At 44.3% G+C, this 16778-nt stretch overlaps 2 protein-coding genes across 4 annotated transcripts in view; one reads left to right on the top strand and one right to left on the bottom strand.

Annotated features, from left to right (window-relative positions):
- LOC112236689 (kinesin-like protein KIF13B) overlaps positions 1-7158 on the bottom strand; it is a 70392-nt gene extending 63234 nt beyond the window's left edge. Inside the window, exons 1-4 of one of the 3 annotated variants that reach the window (XM_042301038.1) lie at positions 7032-7158; positions 6798-6875; positions 6315-6412; positions 4037-4130 (exon numbers count right to left, since the gene is read on the bottom strand). In XM_042301038.1, the coding sequence (XP_042156972.1) occupies positions 4037-4130; positions 6315-6381 (161 nt within the window). In that variant the 5' untranslated portion in view covers positions 6382-6412; positions 6798-6875; positions 7032-7158. Of the gene's footprint in view, positions 1-4036; positions 4131-6314; positions 6413-6797; positions 6880-7031 lie in introns of all 3 variants that reach the window. The other 2 variants (XM_042301040.1, XM_042301039.1) reach the window with 2 other exon arrangements.
- Positions 7159-7435: 277 nt separating this feature from the next.
- The window catches only part of elp3 (elongator acetyltransferase complex subunit 3), a 30168-nt gene continuing 20825 nt past the window's right edge, over positions 7436-16778 (top strand). The window contains exons 1-7 of the mRNA XM_042301043.1: positions 7436-7602; positions 8120-8219; positions 8991-9129; positions 9258-9328; positions 10556-10619; positions 10706-10774; positions 10986-11140. Coding sequence (XP_042156977.1) covers positions 7581-7602; positions 8120-8219; positions 8991-9129; positions 9258-9328; positions 10556-10619; positions 10706-10774; positions 10986-11140 — 620 coding nt within the window. The 5' untranslated portion in view covers positions 7436-7580. The remainder of the gene's footprint in view (positions 7603-8119; positions 8220-8990; positions 9130-9257; positions 9329-10555; positions 10620-10705; positions 10775-10985; positions 11141-16778) is intronic.

Below are 16778 nucleotides of genomic sequence, written 5' to 3'. Positions count from 1 at the left end.
TTAAAGAAAGAGGGGTCTCAAAAGAGCATAGGGGGTTGTGCCATCTTTAGCTGCAATGCCTCCCAACCAACTACTTCCTGTAGTTGTTGATCAGTCTCTCATGTCACTGTGGAGGAATTTTGGTCCACTCATCCATGCAGAAGTGCTTTAACTCAGTGACTTTTGTGGGTTTTCAAGCATGAACTGCTTGTTTCAAGTCCTGACACAACATATCAATTGGTATTAGGTATGGACTTTGACTAGGCCGTTCCCAAAACGTCAAATGTTGCTTTTTAGCCATGAAGACTTGATTGTGTGTTTTGGATCATTGTCTTGCTACATGTAACCAGCTGCTCTACAGATTCAACTCAGACTGATGGCCTGACATTATCCTGTAGAATTCTCTGATACAGAGCCAAATTCATGGTTCCTTCTATTAAGGCAAGTCATCCAGGTCCTGAGGCAGCAAAACATCCCCAAACCGTCACACTACTCCCACCACGCTGGACCCCAAACCGTCACACTACCACCACCACGCTGGACCCCAAACCGTCACACCACCACCACCACGCTGGACCCCAAACCGTCACACTACCACCACCACCACGCTGGACCCCAAACCGTCACATTACCACCACCACCACGCTGGACCCCAAACCGTCACACTACCACCACCACCACGCTGGACCCCAAACCGTCACATTACCACCACCACCACGCTGGACCCCAAACCATCACACTACCACCACCATGCTGGACCCCAAACCATCACACTATCACCACCACGCTGGACCCCAAACCATCACACTACCACCACCACGCTGGTCCGTTGGTATGAGGATCTTACTGTGGAATGCAGGGTTAGGTTTTCATTAGACATAAATGGGACCCGAAAAAGCACCCGGATGATCATCAAGCCTTGTAGATGATTCTTCCAGGAGTCTTGATGATCATCAAGCCTTGTAAATGATTCTTCCAGGAGTCTTGATGATCATCCGGGTGCCTAGAGTTAACTTTTTGTACGACACAGGTCCCATTATGTCTGGTGAAAACCAAACACTGCATTTATGACTCGTTGCAACTAAACCACAGAGTAGCTTGGCTGACTCTAAAGAAGAAGAATCCTCCTACATGGTCAGGTTCTCCTGTTGGCTGGGATCCCTCCACTAGCTGTTTACCAGCCTAGTGTTCTCCTAAACTACACTGAGCAAAACATATAAAAAGCACAACATGTAAAGTGTTGGTCCCATGTTTCAGGAGCTGAAATAAAAGATTCCAGAAATGTTCCATACGCACAGAAGAAATAAATTGTTTACATCCCTGTTAGTTATAATTTCTCCTTTGCCAAGATAATCCGTCCACCTGACAGGTGTGGCATATCAAGAAGCTGACTCAACAGCCTGATTGTTACACAGGTGCACCTTGTGCTGGGAACATATCAAGAAGCTGATTAAACAGTCTGATCATTACACAGGTGCACCTTGTGCTGGGAACATATCAAGAAACTGATTAAACAGCCTGATCATTACACAGGTGCACATTTCTCTACCATAAGCTGCCTTCAACATCGATGTAGAGAATTTGGCAGTAAGTCCAACTGGCCTCACAACTGCAGACCAAGTGTAGCAACGTCAGCCCAGGACCTCCACATCCGGCTTCTTCACCTGAAGGATCGTCTGAGACCAGCCACTCGGATAGCTGATGAAAGGCAGTTAACCCACTGTTCCTAGGCCATCATTGAAAATAAGAATTTGTTCTTAACTGACTTGCCTAGTTAAATAAAGGTAAATAAAAAGTGGGTTTACACAATCGATGAATTTCTGCACAAACTGTCAGTAACAGTCTCAGGGAAGCTCATCTGCGGGCTCGTCGTGCTCACCAGGGTCTTGACCTGACTGCAGTTTGGCGTCGCAACCGACTTCAGTGGGCATATTCTCACCTCGATGGCCACTGGCACACTGGAGAAGTGGATGAATCCCGGTTTCAGCTGTACCGGGCAGATGGCAGACAACGTGTGTGGCGTCGTGTGGGAGAGCGGTTTGTTGATGTCAAAGTAGGGGCAAGGCATAAGCTACGAACAATGCTACGAACAAACTGCATTTTATTGATGGCAATTTGAATGCACAGAGAGATACCGTGACGAGATCCTGAGGCCCATTGTTGTGTCATTCATCTGCAGCCATCACCTCATGTTTCAGCATGATAATGCACAGCCCCATGTCTCAAGGGTCTGTACACAATTCCTGCAAGCTGAACATGTCCCAGTTCTTCCATGGCCTGTATACTCAGACATGTCACCATCTGGACATGTTTGGGATGCTCTGGATCATGTTCCAGTTCCCGCCAACATGTTCCAGTTCCCGCCAATATTCAGCAACTCTGCACAGCCTTTGAAAAAGGAGTGAGAGAACATTCCACAATCAACAGCCTGATCAACTCTATGCAAAGGAGATGAGTCTCGCTGCGTGAGGCAAATGGTGGTCACAGCAGATACTGACTGGTTTTCTGATCCACGCCCCTACCTTTTTATTAAGGTATCTGTGACCAACAGATGCATATCTGTATACCTCAGTCATGTGAAATCCACAGATTAGGGCCTAATTCATTTATTTCAATTGACCGACATCCTTATATGAATTGTAACTCAGTAAAATCTTAGAAATTGTTGCATTTTGCGTTTATATTTTTCTTCAGTGTAATATAAAAACAAAATGTAATAAGAGCCATGTAGAATACTTCAAAGACACATATTTATAAAAAAGGCCCAGAGCTCGCCGAGGCAGCCTGATGCTCTGCTAAAATGGTCCCTTAAATAACCAAGATGGAATCTGGGAAGTGATTCAGTCTGAAGCACACAGAAGCCTGTAGAACCTGTTCATATATAGCCCAGGGGATAGACAGGAGGACAGCACTGCAGCGTGTCAGGGCAGAAATCACAATCAAAGACAAAATGTCCTACAGCTTATTGTAGACCACAAAAAAAATGGGCCCATATTATGCATCAGAAACATAACCTATAGTCTAACAAACCCCCAACTAACCAGGACAGGTATTGGTTTGTTGATGAGGTGAAAACCTCATCTGGGCAAATAGCCAACCCTGAGAGCATCCATTCCACCTGCACACTGACTGACTGAACACAGAATTAAAACAGAATAGACACACCCTTAGTAACGAGAGACAGGTCAGAGCAGGGCGGAGGGTTAAGGCAGGGTAGCGGTGTGGAGGGTGTTCGGAAGGTTAAGGGAGGGTTTGGAGCTAAACAGTGAGTTGTCAGACCGGTTTGACTCTCTGTGACTGAACGTACATACACAGCAGACCAGCTGGGGCTGTAGGGCTGTAATGGAGCTGATGACTGATAGTTCATGACATGGTATAGACTATAGGTAGTTCAAGGTGATGGGCCAGAGAGGAGACAAATAGTCAGTAGGGAAGTTTCAGTTATTTATTTTTCTTCCTATTCTGAAATCAACACCATGTCCATTGAGCATTGGACCAATAAGGGCTATTGTATGTGTGATCCTCAGTGTGAGAACATCAGAGGGGATCTAATTTGGTGGACACACAGTGCATTCTAAGTGATACAGTACGTAGCATGAACAATGACTCTGACAAATGACACAAACAACACCTGGTGGCAGCCAACACAACAACACAAAATGCACTTATTTCCAATAACTCTTCCTGCACTTCAACCATCGGAATAAATAAAAAACTAACAGGTATTTTGTTGCTTTTCAGGAAGCAAAATCAATTACGCCGTCTGACTGGGATCTGATTCCTCATCTGTTTCTTAATGTGTCAAACCATAAAGAAAAGTCAAGCATATGAAAAAGGGGGCCCAATTAAATTCCTAAGCTAGTAGTCCATGATAAATCTTGACCTGAAACTGACCCCCCCCACCCCACCCAATTACTACAACATAATTCAAAAGGAAGTATTTGTTGAACACTGAGCAGTAGGCAGACACATGGATGGCACATGGGATGGGAGGCCTATGGGAGGCCTATGCTGCAGAGATACATGATGGTCAGAATGAAGGTATGTGTATTCCTACCGGGAGTCTCCCTTGCTGAGGTTCTGACTAGCAGGGTTCAACACTGTCTGGTTCCCCTCCATCCCCACCACACAGTTGGTCTTCAGGTCTTTTTCTGGTGGGACAAGGAGACACACAACACATACATGTTGTTATACAACAGGAGCAACAACAACAATCAACAGGTCTTATTTCTGTGTCTGGCTATGATGTGTCCAGGAACAGCTGATGATTCGAGGGAGCCACGGACATTTAACCTCTTAGATAGTGTAACAACATCGCAACACATACTTTTGGCTATGCAGTGTATGTGGACACCTGCTCATTGAACATCTTATTGCAAAATTATGGGCATTAATATGGAGTGCGTCTCCCCTTTGATACTATAACAGCCTCCACTCTTCTGGTAAGGTTTTTCACTAGATGTTGGAACATTTCTACGAGGACTTGCTTCCAGTCAGCCACAAGAGCATTAGTGAGGTCGGGCACTGATGTTGGGTGATTAAACCTGGCTCGCAGTCGGCGTTCCAATTCAGCCCAAAGGTGTTCGATGGGGTTGAGGTCAGGGTTCTGTGCAGACCAGTCAAGTTCTTCCACACCGATCTCAACAAACCATTTCTATACGGACCTCGCTTTGTGCAAAGGGGGCATTGTCATTATGAAACAGGAAAGGGCCTTCCCCAAACTGTTGCCACAAAGTTGGAAGCACAGAATCGTCTAGAATGTCATTGTATGCTGTAGCGTTATGATTTCCCTTCACTGGAACTAAGGGGCCTAGCCTCCTCCACCAAACTTTACAGTTTGAACTATGCATTGGGGCATGTAGTGTTCTCCCGGCATCCTCCAAACCCAGACTTGTCTGTCAGGACTGCCAGATGGTGAAGCGTGCTTCATCACTCCAGAGAACGCGTTTCCACTGATCCAGAGTATAATGGCGGTGAGCTTTACACCACTCCAGCCGACGCTTGGCATTGCGCATGGTGATCTTAGGCTCGTGTGGGGCTGCCATGAAAACCCATTTCACGAAACACCCAAAGAATAGTTATTGTGTTGACCTTGCTTCCAGAGGCAGTTTGGAACACGGTAGTGAGTGTCGCAACAAAGGACATACGATTTTTACGCACTACGCGCTTCAGCACCCGGCAGTCCCGTTCTGTGAGCTTGTGTGGCCTACCACAAGCCATAAGACTGCTGAACAATTAATCAAAATGGCCACCGGATTATTTACATTGACCCCCCCCATTTGTTTTGTATGCTGCTACTGTAACGGATGTGAAACGGCTAGCTTAGTTAGCGGTGCGCTCTCTAAATAGCATTTCAATCAGTGACGTCACTTGCTCTGAGACCTTGAAGTAGTAGTTCCCCTTGCTCTGAAAGGGCCTCGGCTTTTGTGGAGCGATGGGTAATGATGCTTCGTGGCTTGTCAGTAAGCATTTCACAGTAAAGTCTACACTGTTGGTTAAGGGCTTGTAAGCAAGCATTTCACAGTAAGGTCTACACTGTTGGTTAAGGGCTTGTAAGCAAGCATTTCACAGTAAGGTCTACACTGTTGGTTAAGGGCTTGTAAGTAAGCATTTCACAGTAAGGTCTACACTGTTGGTTAAGGGCTTGTAAGCAAGCATTTCACTGTGAAGTCTACACTGTTGGTTAAGGGCTTGTAAGCAAGCATTTCACAGTAAGGTCTACACTGTTGGTTAAGGGCTTGTAAGCAAGCATTTCACAGTAAGGTCTACACTGTTGGTTAAGGGCTTGTAAGTAAGCATTTCACAGTAAGGTCTACACTGTTGGTTAAGGGCTTGTAAGCAAGCATTTCACTGTAAGGTCTACACTGTTGGTTAAGGGCTTGTAAGTAAGCATTTCACAGTAAGGTCTACACTGTTGGTTAAGGGCTTGTAAGCAAGCATTTCACTGTAAGGTCTACACTGTTGGTTAAGGGCTTGTAAGCAAGCATTTCACAGTAAGGTCTACACTGTTGGTTAAGGGCTTGTAAGCAAGCATTTCACAGTAAGGTCTACACTTGTTGTATTCTGGGCATGTGATAAATAAAGTTTGATTTGATATAAATTGAACCAGAATGATACATTTATAGATTTTTTTATGCATTGTTCTCTCTTTATTCAACCTGCCCTTCATTCACACAATATTCCATGACCTTAACCTGCCCGGCACCACGGATATAACTGCTGGGGCTGCATGTTTAGTCACCCCCGCATCATTCACTCACACACACCAAAATAAACTGCATGAAAGGAAAGACCCAGTCATGAAATGACTGTGAAGATTTGTATTATGAATGTACCTCTTCTGTTCATTGGTCGGACGCGAACTGCGACCTTCACATTGGAGTTACTCAAGCTGTCATCCATGGTGCCTGGCTGTGGGTTTTCTGTGGCTGGACTGAATGGTGAATGAGATTCATTAATAATGCATAACGTTAGTGTACATGCATGAATCATGCTACCTCATCTTGCCAAATGTACAAATTCTGAATGATTTATCTCTAAATCACAGGTTATTAATCAAACGAAGAGATAGGAAGCCTGCTGTAGCCAGCACAATGTCAAAACACTCTTGGTTGCGTCGAAGATAACACATATATATATATATATATATATATATATATATATATATATATATACACACACACACACACACACACACACACACACACACACACATATCACACACACACGTGCCCTGTTCAGCTCAAGGACAAAAGTAAAGTTTTAAAAAACGGAAAAGCTCAAACGATTTTAGCTGACAGAGGAAACTGTCAACTCACCGTGCGACTAGTTCTTATTTTCCCCCTTACTCGAGCGTCCAATTCAGGCAGCGTTCTCTTCAAGTGCACCTTCCTTCCCTAGCTTGCGTGCCAGCGGGATAAAAACAAACAAACAATATATGGTGATATCGGTGGACAAAATTAGCCAGCAACAACTAAACAGTTTAGGTAGTAAGTTGTCTTGAGTTATAGCTATTATAAAACATTCCCAAAAACACAATCGTCCAAACTTACGGAGAACAACAACAGATCATTGCGAGAACGAATAGTTTTCCACCTGTTGCATTTCCTGATGCCGCCCGTATAGATCCCTGAAGTCATAGTCCTAAACCTGTCCTCTAACCTTAACCGGATTTAGTTGCGATACACAGATTTGCGCAAGGGAATGTTGTTTGGGAATAAACTGATGGAGAGTATACTGATTTATTGTAGATCTGTATTTTTTTTAAATGTTTCAGAAAATATACATATCATGTATTTTTATAATAAAAATGTGTGGAAAAGATTAGAATTATTGATGTCAGATGCAGTTTTCAAAGGGCCATTTTAATTGAGACACCGTCCAACATTTTACATTATTTTATTATGGACAGGGAATTTCTCGGAATAAAAAAAGAAGCGCTGTGTTTTTACGTCATTTTACGACCGTTTACAGGGGTGGACGGCAGGAGTCGTGCAAGCTTGATTACGTGGTGTTGTTTACAAAGTTGAAAGTTCTCCACATTTTCCCAGTTAATAACACGTTTCATATTGTAAATTCACAGCGTCAACGTAACTTCAGATATGGGGAAGCAAAAGAAAAAGAGTAAGTCCGTGGAACTATCCTGTACTTTGCTGCTTGGTCAGCTAGGAGCTGAGGTTAGTCGTTGGCTAGCTAGCTAAATTACACATCCTGCTAACTTGCCCTCCAGATAGCTAAGCTAAACTGAATTTCTCTACAGACAACTAACCAACTCCGTCTCCATTTATGTAGGCTAAATTGACTCATTAAAAGTGACTAGGCTTGAGATGGGTTGAGTATCTGTGAAGCTTGCTCGGTAGTTATTAAACGAATAAACACTAACCGAGGTAAAAATTAATTTTATATTGGATATTCGTTTTTCTCTCGTCATGACCCATCACAGCTGTCACATCCATTTATTTTATATGATATGACTTTACTCGCAATAAAAACTGTCGGTGGGAACGTGGTGAATGTCCCGATTTACTTTTGGATCTCACTGTATATTATATGGTCAGGGCATGCTTGGTTGTATATCGTTGAGTTTAGTCGGCTATTACTGGTAGTTCATTAAGCTAATGTTGCCTGACTACTTTGCCAGGTGATCTGAGCCGTGCAGAGTTAATGATGATGACCATTGCCGATGTCATCAATCAGCTGGTCGAGGCGCATGAAGAGGGAAAAGACATCAACCTCAACAAGTAAGAACCTAACCCTCAACCTAACCCTAACCTACAGCTCTCCATGGACTTCCACCTGCCTAGTGGTTAGAGTGTAGAGGCGGCAGGTAGCCTAGTGGTTAGAGTGTAGAGGCGGCAGGGTAGCCTAGTGGTTAGAGTGTAGAGGCGGCAGGTAGCCTAGAGTGGTTAGAGTGGTAGAGGCGGCAGGTAGCCTAGTGGTTAGAGTGTAGAGGCGGCAGGTAGCCTAGTGGTTAGTGAGGTAGCCTAGTGGTAGAGGAGGCAGGTAGCCTAGTGGTTAGAGTGTAGAGGCGGCAGGTAGCCTAGTGGTTAGAGCGTTGGGCCAGTAACCAAAAGGTTGCTAGATCAAATCCCCAAGCGTACAAGGTACAAATCTGTCATTCTGCCCCTAAACAAGGCAGTTAACCCACTGTTCCTAGGCCGCCATTGTAAATAGGAAATTTGTTCTTAACTGACTTGCCTCGTTAAATAAAAGGTAACATTTTAAAAAATTAAAGCCCTTGGGGAAGTGGATTGTGACCCACCAAGTAAACAAATAATTATTTCTTGCCAGAAACCTGTCATATTTTCAAACGTGCCTGGCTGCAACAATCATTTGGGAAAGGTTGTGCTGGGTGGAATGATAATCTAAGCCAATAGGACAAAATGGGGATGGACCTACCAGAATTTTTCCAATATAAACGTTTTTTTTCAGTTCAGTTTGCTATGGTTTACTACGCAGTGCACGAATGAATGGACTTACCTCTCTAACACTCCTTTACACGTTGCCATCAGGGTGAAGACGAAGTGCTCTGCTAAATATGGTCTTTCAGCTCAGCCCAGGCTAGTAGACATCATAGCTGCTGTTCCACCCCACTACCGCCGTGCCCTGGTGCCCAAACTCAAGGCCAAGCCTATCCGCACTGCCAGCGGGGTACGTATGTGTGTGTGTGTGTGTGTGTGTGTGTGTGTGTGTGTCTGTCAGCTTCCTTCTATGGACAAGCAATAAAAATGACTATTTTATTTCTGACGAGACACGTGAGCTTGTTTCTCTTTGTTCAGATTGCAGTAGTTGCTGTGATGTGCAAACCCCATCGCTGCCCCCACATCAGCTTCACTGGAAACATCTGCGTGTGAGTGCATAGCAACAGATCGTCTGTGTGTGACTGCATAGCAACAGATCGTCTGTGTGTGACTGCATAGCAACAGATCGTCTGTGTGTGACTGCATAGCAACAGATCGTCTGTGTGTGACTGCATAGTAACAGATCGTCTGTGTGTGACTGCATAGTAACAGATCGTCTGTGTGTGACTGCATAGCAACAGATCGTCTGTGTGTGACTGCATAGCAACAGATCGTCTGTGTGTGACTGCATAGCAACAGATCGTCTGTGTGTGACTGCATAGTAACAGATCGTCTGTGTGTGACTGCATAGTAACAGATCGTCTGTGTGTGACTGCATAGTAACAGATCGTCTGTGTGTGACTGCATAGTAACAGATCGTCTGTGTGTGACTGCATAGCAACAGATCGTCTGTGTGTGACTGCATAGTAACAGATCGTCTGTGTGTGACTGCATAGTAACAGATCGTCTGCATAGTAACAGATTGTCTGTGTGTGACTGCATAGTAACAGATCGTCTGTGTGTGACTGCATAGTAACAGATCGTCTGTGTGTGGCTGCATAGCAACAGATCGTCTGTGTGTGACTGCATAGTAACAGATCGTCTGCATAGTAACAGATTGTCTGTGTGTGACTGCATAGTAACAGATCATCTGCATAGTAACAGATCGTCTGTGTGTGACTGCATAGCAACAGATCGTCTGTGTGTGACTGCATAGTAACAGATCGTCTGTGTGTGACTGCATAGCAACAGATCGTCTGTGTGTGACTGCATAGTAACAGATCGTCTGTGTGTGACTGCATAGCAACAGATCGTCTGTGTGTGACTGCATAGTAACAGATCGTCTGCATAGTAACAGATTGTCTGTGTGTTACAGCATAGTAACAGATCGTCTGCATAGTAACAGATCGTCTGTGTGTGACTGCATAGCAACAGATCGTCTGTGTGTGAGTGCATAGTAACAGATCATCTGTGTGACTGCATAGTAACAGGTCGTCTGCATAGTAACAGATCTTCTGTGTGTGACTGCATAGCAACAGATTGTCTGTGTGTGAGTGCATAGTAACAGATCGTCTGTGTGTGACTGCATAGTAACAGATCGTCTGTGTGTGACTGCATAGTAACAGATCGTCTGTGTGTGACTGCATAGTAACAGATCAGACAGTAAAACTAGAAGAATTCTGACCATAATGTTGTATTGACTATAAAGAGGAACCGTTATGTTTCTGCTATGACAGATACTGTCCAGGTGGGCCAGACTCAGACTTTGAATACTCCACACAGTCTTACACTGGATACGAGGTAAATCAACACTATATTCCTGTAGTCCAGAACCTCCAACATCCCTATGTGTTGTCTAAAAGTCTAGTATTCTTTCTCTCTGTCAGCCGACGTCTATGAGAGCCATCAGAGCACGGTATGATCCCTACCTGCAGACCAGGCATCGAGTGGAACAGGTCAGTGACACACAGTGCAGTACCCCACTATCATTATTACCTATTATAATAAAATAAGACATGATGATGATAATAATTCACATTAGAAATACGAGGAACTCGCGTCATTCACCACTGCACTACATGTGTAGCAAAGGTAACCAACGTTCATCTCTGCCCCTGTTCTGAGATGAGGCCTAATACAACACTGAACGTGTGTTTTCCTGTCCAGTTGAAGCAGCTGGGCCACAGTGTGGACAAGGTGGAGTTTATAGTGATGGGAGGAACCTTCATGGCCTTGGCTGAGGAGTACAGAGACTACTTTATCAGGAACCTCCACGACGCCCTGTCAGGACACACCTCTAACAACGTGGCTGAGGCCGTCAGGTAATATTACCACCCCCCCACCCACCCAAATGAACCCTGTCAGGACACACCTCTAGTCCGTCAAGCACTGTACGCTTTCGACACCTACTAGAATCGATGCCCAGACGAATTGAGGCTGTTCTGAGGGGAAAATGGTTGAAACTCAGAATTAGGAAGGTGTTCTTAATGTTTTGTACACTCGGTGTGAATCTGTCAGTGACCACTCAAAAAAGACAAAGTGCGTGATGCAGGTGACACGGTGGCTTGAACAGTACAACAAAATATCTTATATATAATCAAGAGACTTTCATTAGGCCTATATGAATGTCTCATTTGTCAGAGGTTCGTTATTAATTATACCATGCAGAGTGCGTCGTAAATGGAGCAGTCTGGGCATTGATCTGCAGCGTCTCTGTAGAGTCAATAGGATTGATCCATTGAGGTTTTTTTTTGTAGGAGAACTAATCACACAGAACCCTTTCTCCCTCAATTAGTCACTTCAGACTCTCTTCAGGGGTTGTGTCCTAAATGCTACCCTATTCCCTTTATAGTGCACTACTTTTAACTAGAGCCCTATGGCACCCTATTTCCTTTATAGTGCACTACTTTTAACCAGAGCCCTATGGCACCCTATTCCCTTTATAGTGCACTACTTTTAACCAGGGCCCTATGGCACCCTATTCCCTTTATAGTGCACTACTTTTAACCAGGGCCCTATGGCACCTTATTCCCTTTATAGTGCACTACTTTTAACCAGGGCCCTATGGCACCTTATTCCCTTTATAGTGCACTACTTTGAACCAGAGCCCTATGGCACCCTATTCCCTTTATAGTGCACTACTTTTAACCAGGGCCCTATGGCACCCTATTCCCTTTATAGTGCACTACTTTTGACCAGGGCCCTATGGCACCCTATTCCCTTTATAGTGCACTACTTTTTATCCTCCTGGGGTGCTGCTTCCATTAAAACTAGCACTCGAACATCTCAGGGTACCTGGGGTGCTGCTTCCATCAAAACTAGCACTCGAACATCTCAGGGTACCTGAGGTGCTGCTTACATCAAAACTATCACTCGAACATCTCAGGGTACCTGGGGTGCTGCTTCCATCAAAACTAGCACTCGAACATCTCAGGGTACCTGAGGTGCTGCTTACATCAAAACTAGCACTCGAACATCTCAGGGTACCTGGGGTGCTGCTTCCATCAAAACTAGCACTCGAACATCTCAGGGTACCTGGGGTGCTGCTTCCATCAAAACTAGCACTCGAACATCTCAGGGTACCTGGGGTGCTGCTTCCATCAAAACTAGCACTCGAACATCTCAGGGTACCTGAGGTGCTGCTTACATCAAAACTAGCACTCGAACATCTCAGGGTACCTGAGGTGCTGCTTACATCAAAACTAGCACTCGAACATCTCAGGGTACCATAAAGCAGTATCCCACGGACTGGGCCCGGTCCAGGAATCTGAGGTTGAGTAACACTGTTTTAGTAGAGTATCATAATAGAATATGAACAGAACATGAGGATCATATAAACTCAGTTATATGTTAATTAATTTTTTTTATTTTTTTTAAAACTATATTTGCACTACAATTGCACTTATTTAAACAGTCTCTGTCTGTACTACAAAGGCTTGGCGTTGGAAAGGAATGCTATTCGTTACACCTGAAGAGACGTGTTCTACCCTGGAGCAGAAGGGTTGGCGTTGGAAAGGAATGCTATTCGTTACACCTGAAGAGACGTGTTCTACCCTGGAGCAGTGGTTCCAGTCCAATCAAATGTATTTATATAGCCCTTCGTTCATCAGCCGATATCTCAAAGTGCTGTACAGAAACCCAGCCTAAAACCCCAAACAGCAAACAATGCAGGTGTAGAAGCACGGTGGTTAGGAAAAACTCCCTAGAAAGGCCAGAACCTAGGAAGAAACCTAGAGAGGAACCAGGCTATGAGGGGTGGCCAGTCCTCTTCTCCTCAGTCCAGCTTGTCAGGGCCCTACCATATTAACCCTGACTCACCACCCTCAGTGGGGCTGGAAGAAAACGGAAGCATCCGGTTTACGGAAGAGGATGGGGGGGAGCCTGAATATTTTCGTCTTCTGCCAGCTTCGCTCAGGCGTTTTTCTTTTACACCTACTACGTTAGGTTGCTAACCTCACTAGCCCTGTCTGGACGCACCTCCAACAACATGGCCGAGGCTGTCAGGTACTGTACTGAACCTCTCTAAACCTTTACCCTAACCCCGTCAGGATCTCTCCTGTTGTATCACTAACCCTGTCAGGACGCACCTTCAACAACATGGCCGAGGCCATCAGGTACTAACTCAAATCAAATTTCAAATCAAATTTATTTATATAGCCCTTCGTACATCAGCTGATATCTCAAAGTGCTGTACAGAAACCCAGCCTAAAACCCCAAACAGCAAGCAATGCAGGTGTAGAAGCACAGTGGCTAGGAAAAACTCCCTAGAAAGGCCAAAACCTAGGAAGAAACCTAGAGAGGAACCAGGCTATGTGGGGTGGCCAGTCCTCTTCTGGCTGTGCCGGGTGGAGATTATAACAGAACATGGCCAAGATGTTCAAATGTTCATAAATGACCAGCATGGTCGAATAATAATAAGGCAGAACAGTTGAAACTGGAGCAGCAGCACGGCCAGGTGGACTGGGGACAGCAAGGAGTCATCATGTCAGGTAGTCCTGAGGCATGGTCCTTGGGCTCAGGTCCTCCGAGAGAGAGAATTAGAGAGAGCACACTTAAATTTACACAGGACACCGAATAGGACAGGAGAAGTACTCCAGATATAACAAACTGACCCTAGCCCCCCAACACATAAACTACTGCAGCATAAATACTGGAGGCTGAGACAGGAGGGGTCAAGAGACACTGTGGCCCCATCTGAGGACACCCCCGGACAGGGCCAAACAGGAAGGATATAACCCCACCCACTTTGCCAAAGCACAGCCCCCACACCACTAAACCGTCCTGTAGGTTTTAATTCCAACCCTGTTCCTGGACAGCTACCCTCCTGTAGGTTTTACCTATCTCTCCAGGAACAGGGTTGGAGTTAAAACCTACAGGAGGGTATCTCTCCAGGAACAGGGTTGGAGTTAAAACCTACAGGACGATAGCTCTCCAGGAACAGGGTTGGAGTTAAAACCTACTGGACGATAGCTCTCCAGGAACAGGGTTGGAATTAAAACCTACAGGACGATAGCTCTCCAGGAACAGGGTTGGAATTAAAACCTACAGGACGATAGCTCTCCAGGAACAGGGTTGGAATTAAAACCTACAGGACGATAGCTCTCCAGGAACAGGGTTGGAATTAAAACCTACAGGACGATAGCTCTCCAGGAACAGGGTTGGAATTAAAACCTACAGGACGATAGCTCTCCAGGAACAGGGTTGGAATTAAAACCTACAGGACGATAGCTCTCCAGGAACAGGGTTGGAATTAAAACCTACAGGACGATAGCTCTCCAGGAACAGGGTTGGAATTAAAACCTACAGGACGATAGCTCTCCAGGAACAGGGTTGGAATTAAAACCTACAGGACGATAGCTCTCCAGGAACAGGGTTGGAATTAAAACCTACAGGACGATAGCTCTCCAGGAATAGGGTTGGAATTAAAACCTACAGGACAATAGCTCTCCAGGAACAGGGTTGGAGAGCCCTGAACTAGACCCAACCCAATATATCTCATTATTTTGGTGCTATCTTTGCTCCCTCTGGTTGTGAAATGGTTCCTGTCTGAAGGAGTGTGATGGTTAGTTTGTTCCACGAGATGGCAATGTTCTCTGTGTCTTGAGATCTAGCAAACGCTGTTGACCAGGGGACTTTAATTGGGGCCATCAAAAACATCTGAACTCCTCATGATGGACCGCAGCTGCTCGCAATTCTACACATTTTGACATGGGGTGTAGAGAAGATTTAGTAATTGTATAACTAATTTCATGCAAATGTACTGATTTTGCCATGGAGAGGAAAATGAGCTGTTTTTAAAATATATCGAAGTGAGACTGTCTAACAAAATCAATGGAGGCCACCCGGCCCGTAATTCAACCATGATAACAAGTGTATTTTGGACACACCTATTTGGTAAAAGACCAAGTCCATATTATGGCTTTCATGAGAACCGCCACAGGAATGGAAGACCCAGTTAACCCTCTGCTGCAGAGGATAAATTAATTAAGAGTTAAAAGCACTTCAGAAATTTGCCGCCCAAATAAATGCTTCACAGAGTTCAAGTAACAGACGCATCTCAACATCAACTGTTCAGAGGAGACTGCGTGAATCAGGCCTTCATGGTAGAATTGCTTAAAATAAAATAAAAACACAACTAAAGGACATCATTAGAAGAAGAAACTTGCTTGGGCCAAGAAACACGAGCAATGGACAATAGACCGGTGGAACTCTGTCTTTTGGTCTGATGAGTCCAAATTGGAGATTTTCTTTTTAGTTCCAACCGCCGTGTCTTTGTGAGACGCAGAGTGGATGATTTTGTTTAACACTTCTTTGGTTACTACATGACTCCATATGTGTTATTTCTTCATTGTTTTGATGTCTTCTCTATTATTCTACCATGTTTTTTATTTTTATTTATTTCACCTTAATTTAACCAGGTAGACTAGTTGAGAACACCTTTATTTAACCAGGTAGACTAGTTGAGAACACCTTTATTTAACCAGGTAGACTAGTTGAGAACACCTTTATTTAACCAGGTAGACTAGTTGAGAACACCTTTATTTAACCAGGTAGACTAGTTGAGAACACCTTAATTTAACCAGGTAGACTAGTTGAGAACACCTTTATTTAACCAGGTAGGCTAGTTGAGAACACCTTAATTTAACCAGGTAGGCTAGTTGAGAACACCTTAATTTAACCAGGTAGGCTAGTTGAGAACACCTTAATTTAACCAGGTAGGCTAGTTGAGAACACCTTAATTTAACCAGGTAGGCTAGTTGAGAACACCTTAATTTAACCAGGTAGGCTAGTTGAGAACACCTTTATTTAACCAGGTAGGCTAGTTGAGAACACCTTTATTTAACCAGGTAGGCTAGTTGAGAACACCTTAATTTAACCAGGTAGGCTAGTTGAGAACACCTTAATTTAACCAGGTAGGCTAGTTGAGAACACCTTTATTTAACCAGGTAGACTAGTTGAGAACACCTTAATTTAACCAGGTAGGCTAGTTGAGAACACCTTTATTTAACCAGGTAGACTAGTTGAGAACACCTTTATTTAACCAGGTAGACTAGTTGAGAACACCTTAATTTAACCAGGTAGACTAGTTGAGAACACCTTAATTTAACCAGGTAGGCTAGTTGAGAACACCTTAATTTAACCAGGTAGGCTAGTTGAGAACACCTTAATTTAACCAGGTAGGCTAGTTGAGAACACCTTTATTTAACCAGGTAGGCTAGTTGAGAACACCTTTATTTAACCAGGTAGGCTAGTTGAGAACACCTTTATTTAACCAGGTAGGCCAGTGGAGAACACCTTTATTTAACCAGGTAGGCCAGTTGAGAACACCTTTATTTAACCTGGTAGGCCAGTTGAGAACACCTTTATTTAACCTGGTAGGCCAGTTGAGAACACCTTTATTTAACCTGGTAGGCCAGTTGAGAACACCTTTATTTAACGTGGTAGGCCAGTTGAGAACAC

Source organism: Oncorhynchus tshawytscha, linkage group LG18 (assembly GCF_018296145.1).
Source record: "Oncorhynchus tshawytscha isolate Ot180627B linkage group LG18, Otsh_v2.0, whole genome shotgun sequence".
In the NCBI taxonomy this organism is placed as follows: Eukaryota; Metazoa; Chordata; class Actinopteri; order Salmoniformes; family Salmonidae; genus Oncorhynchus; species Oncorhynchus tshawytscha.
This window is presented reverse-complemented; position numbering and strand designations above follow the sequence as displayed.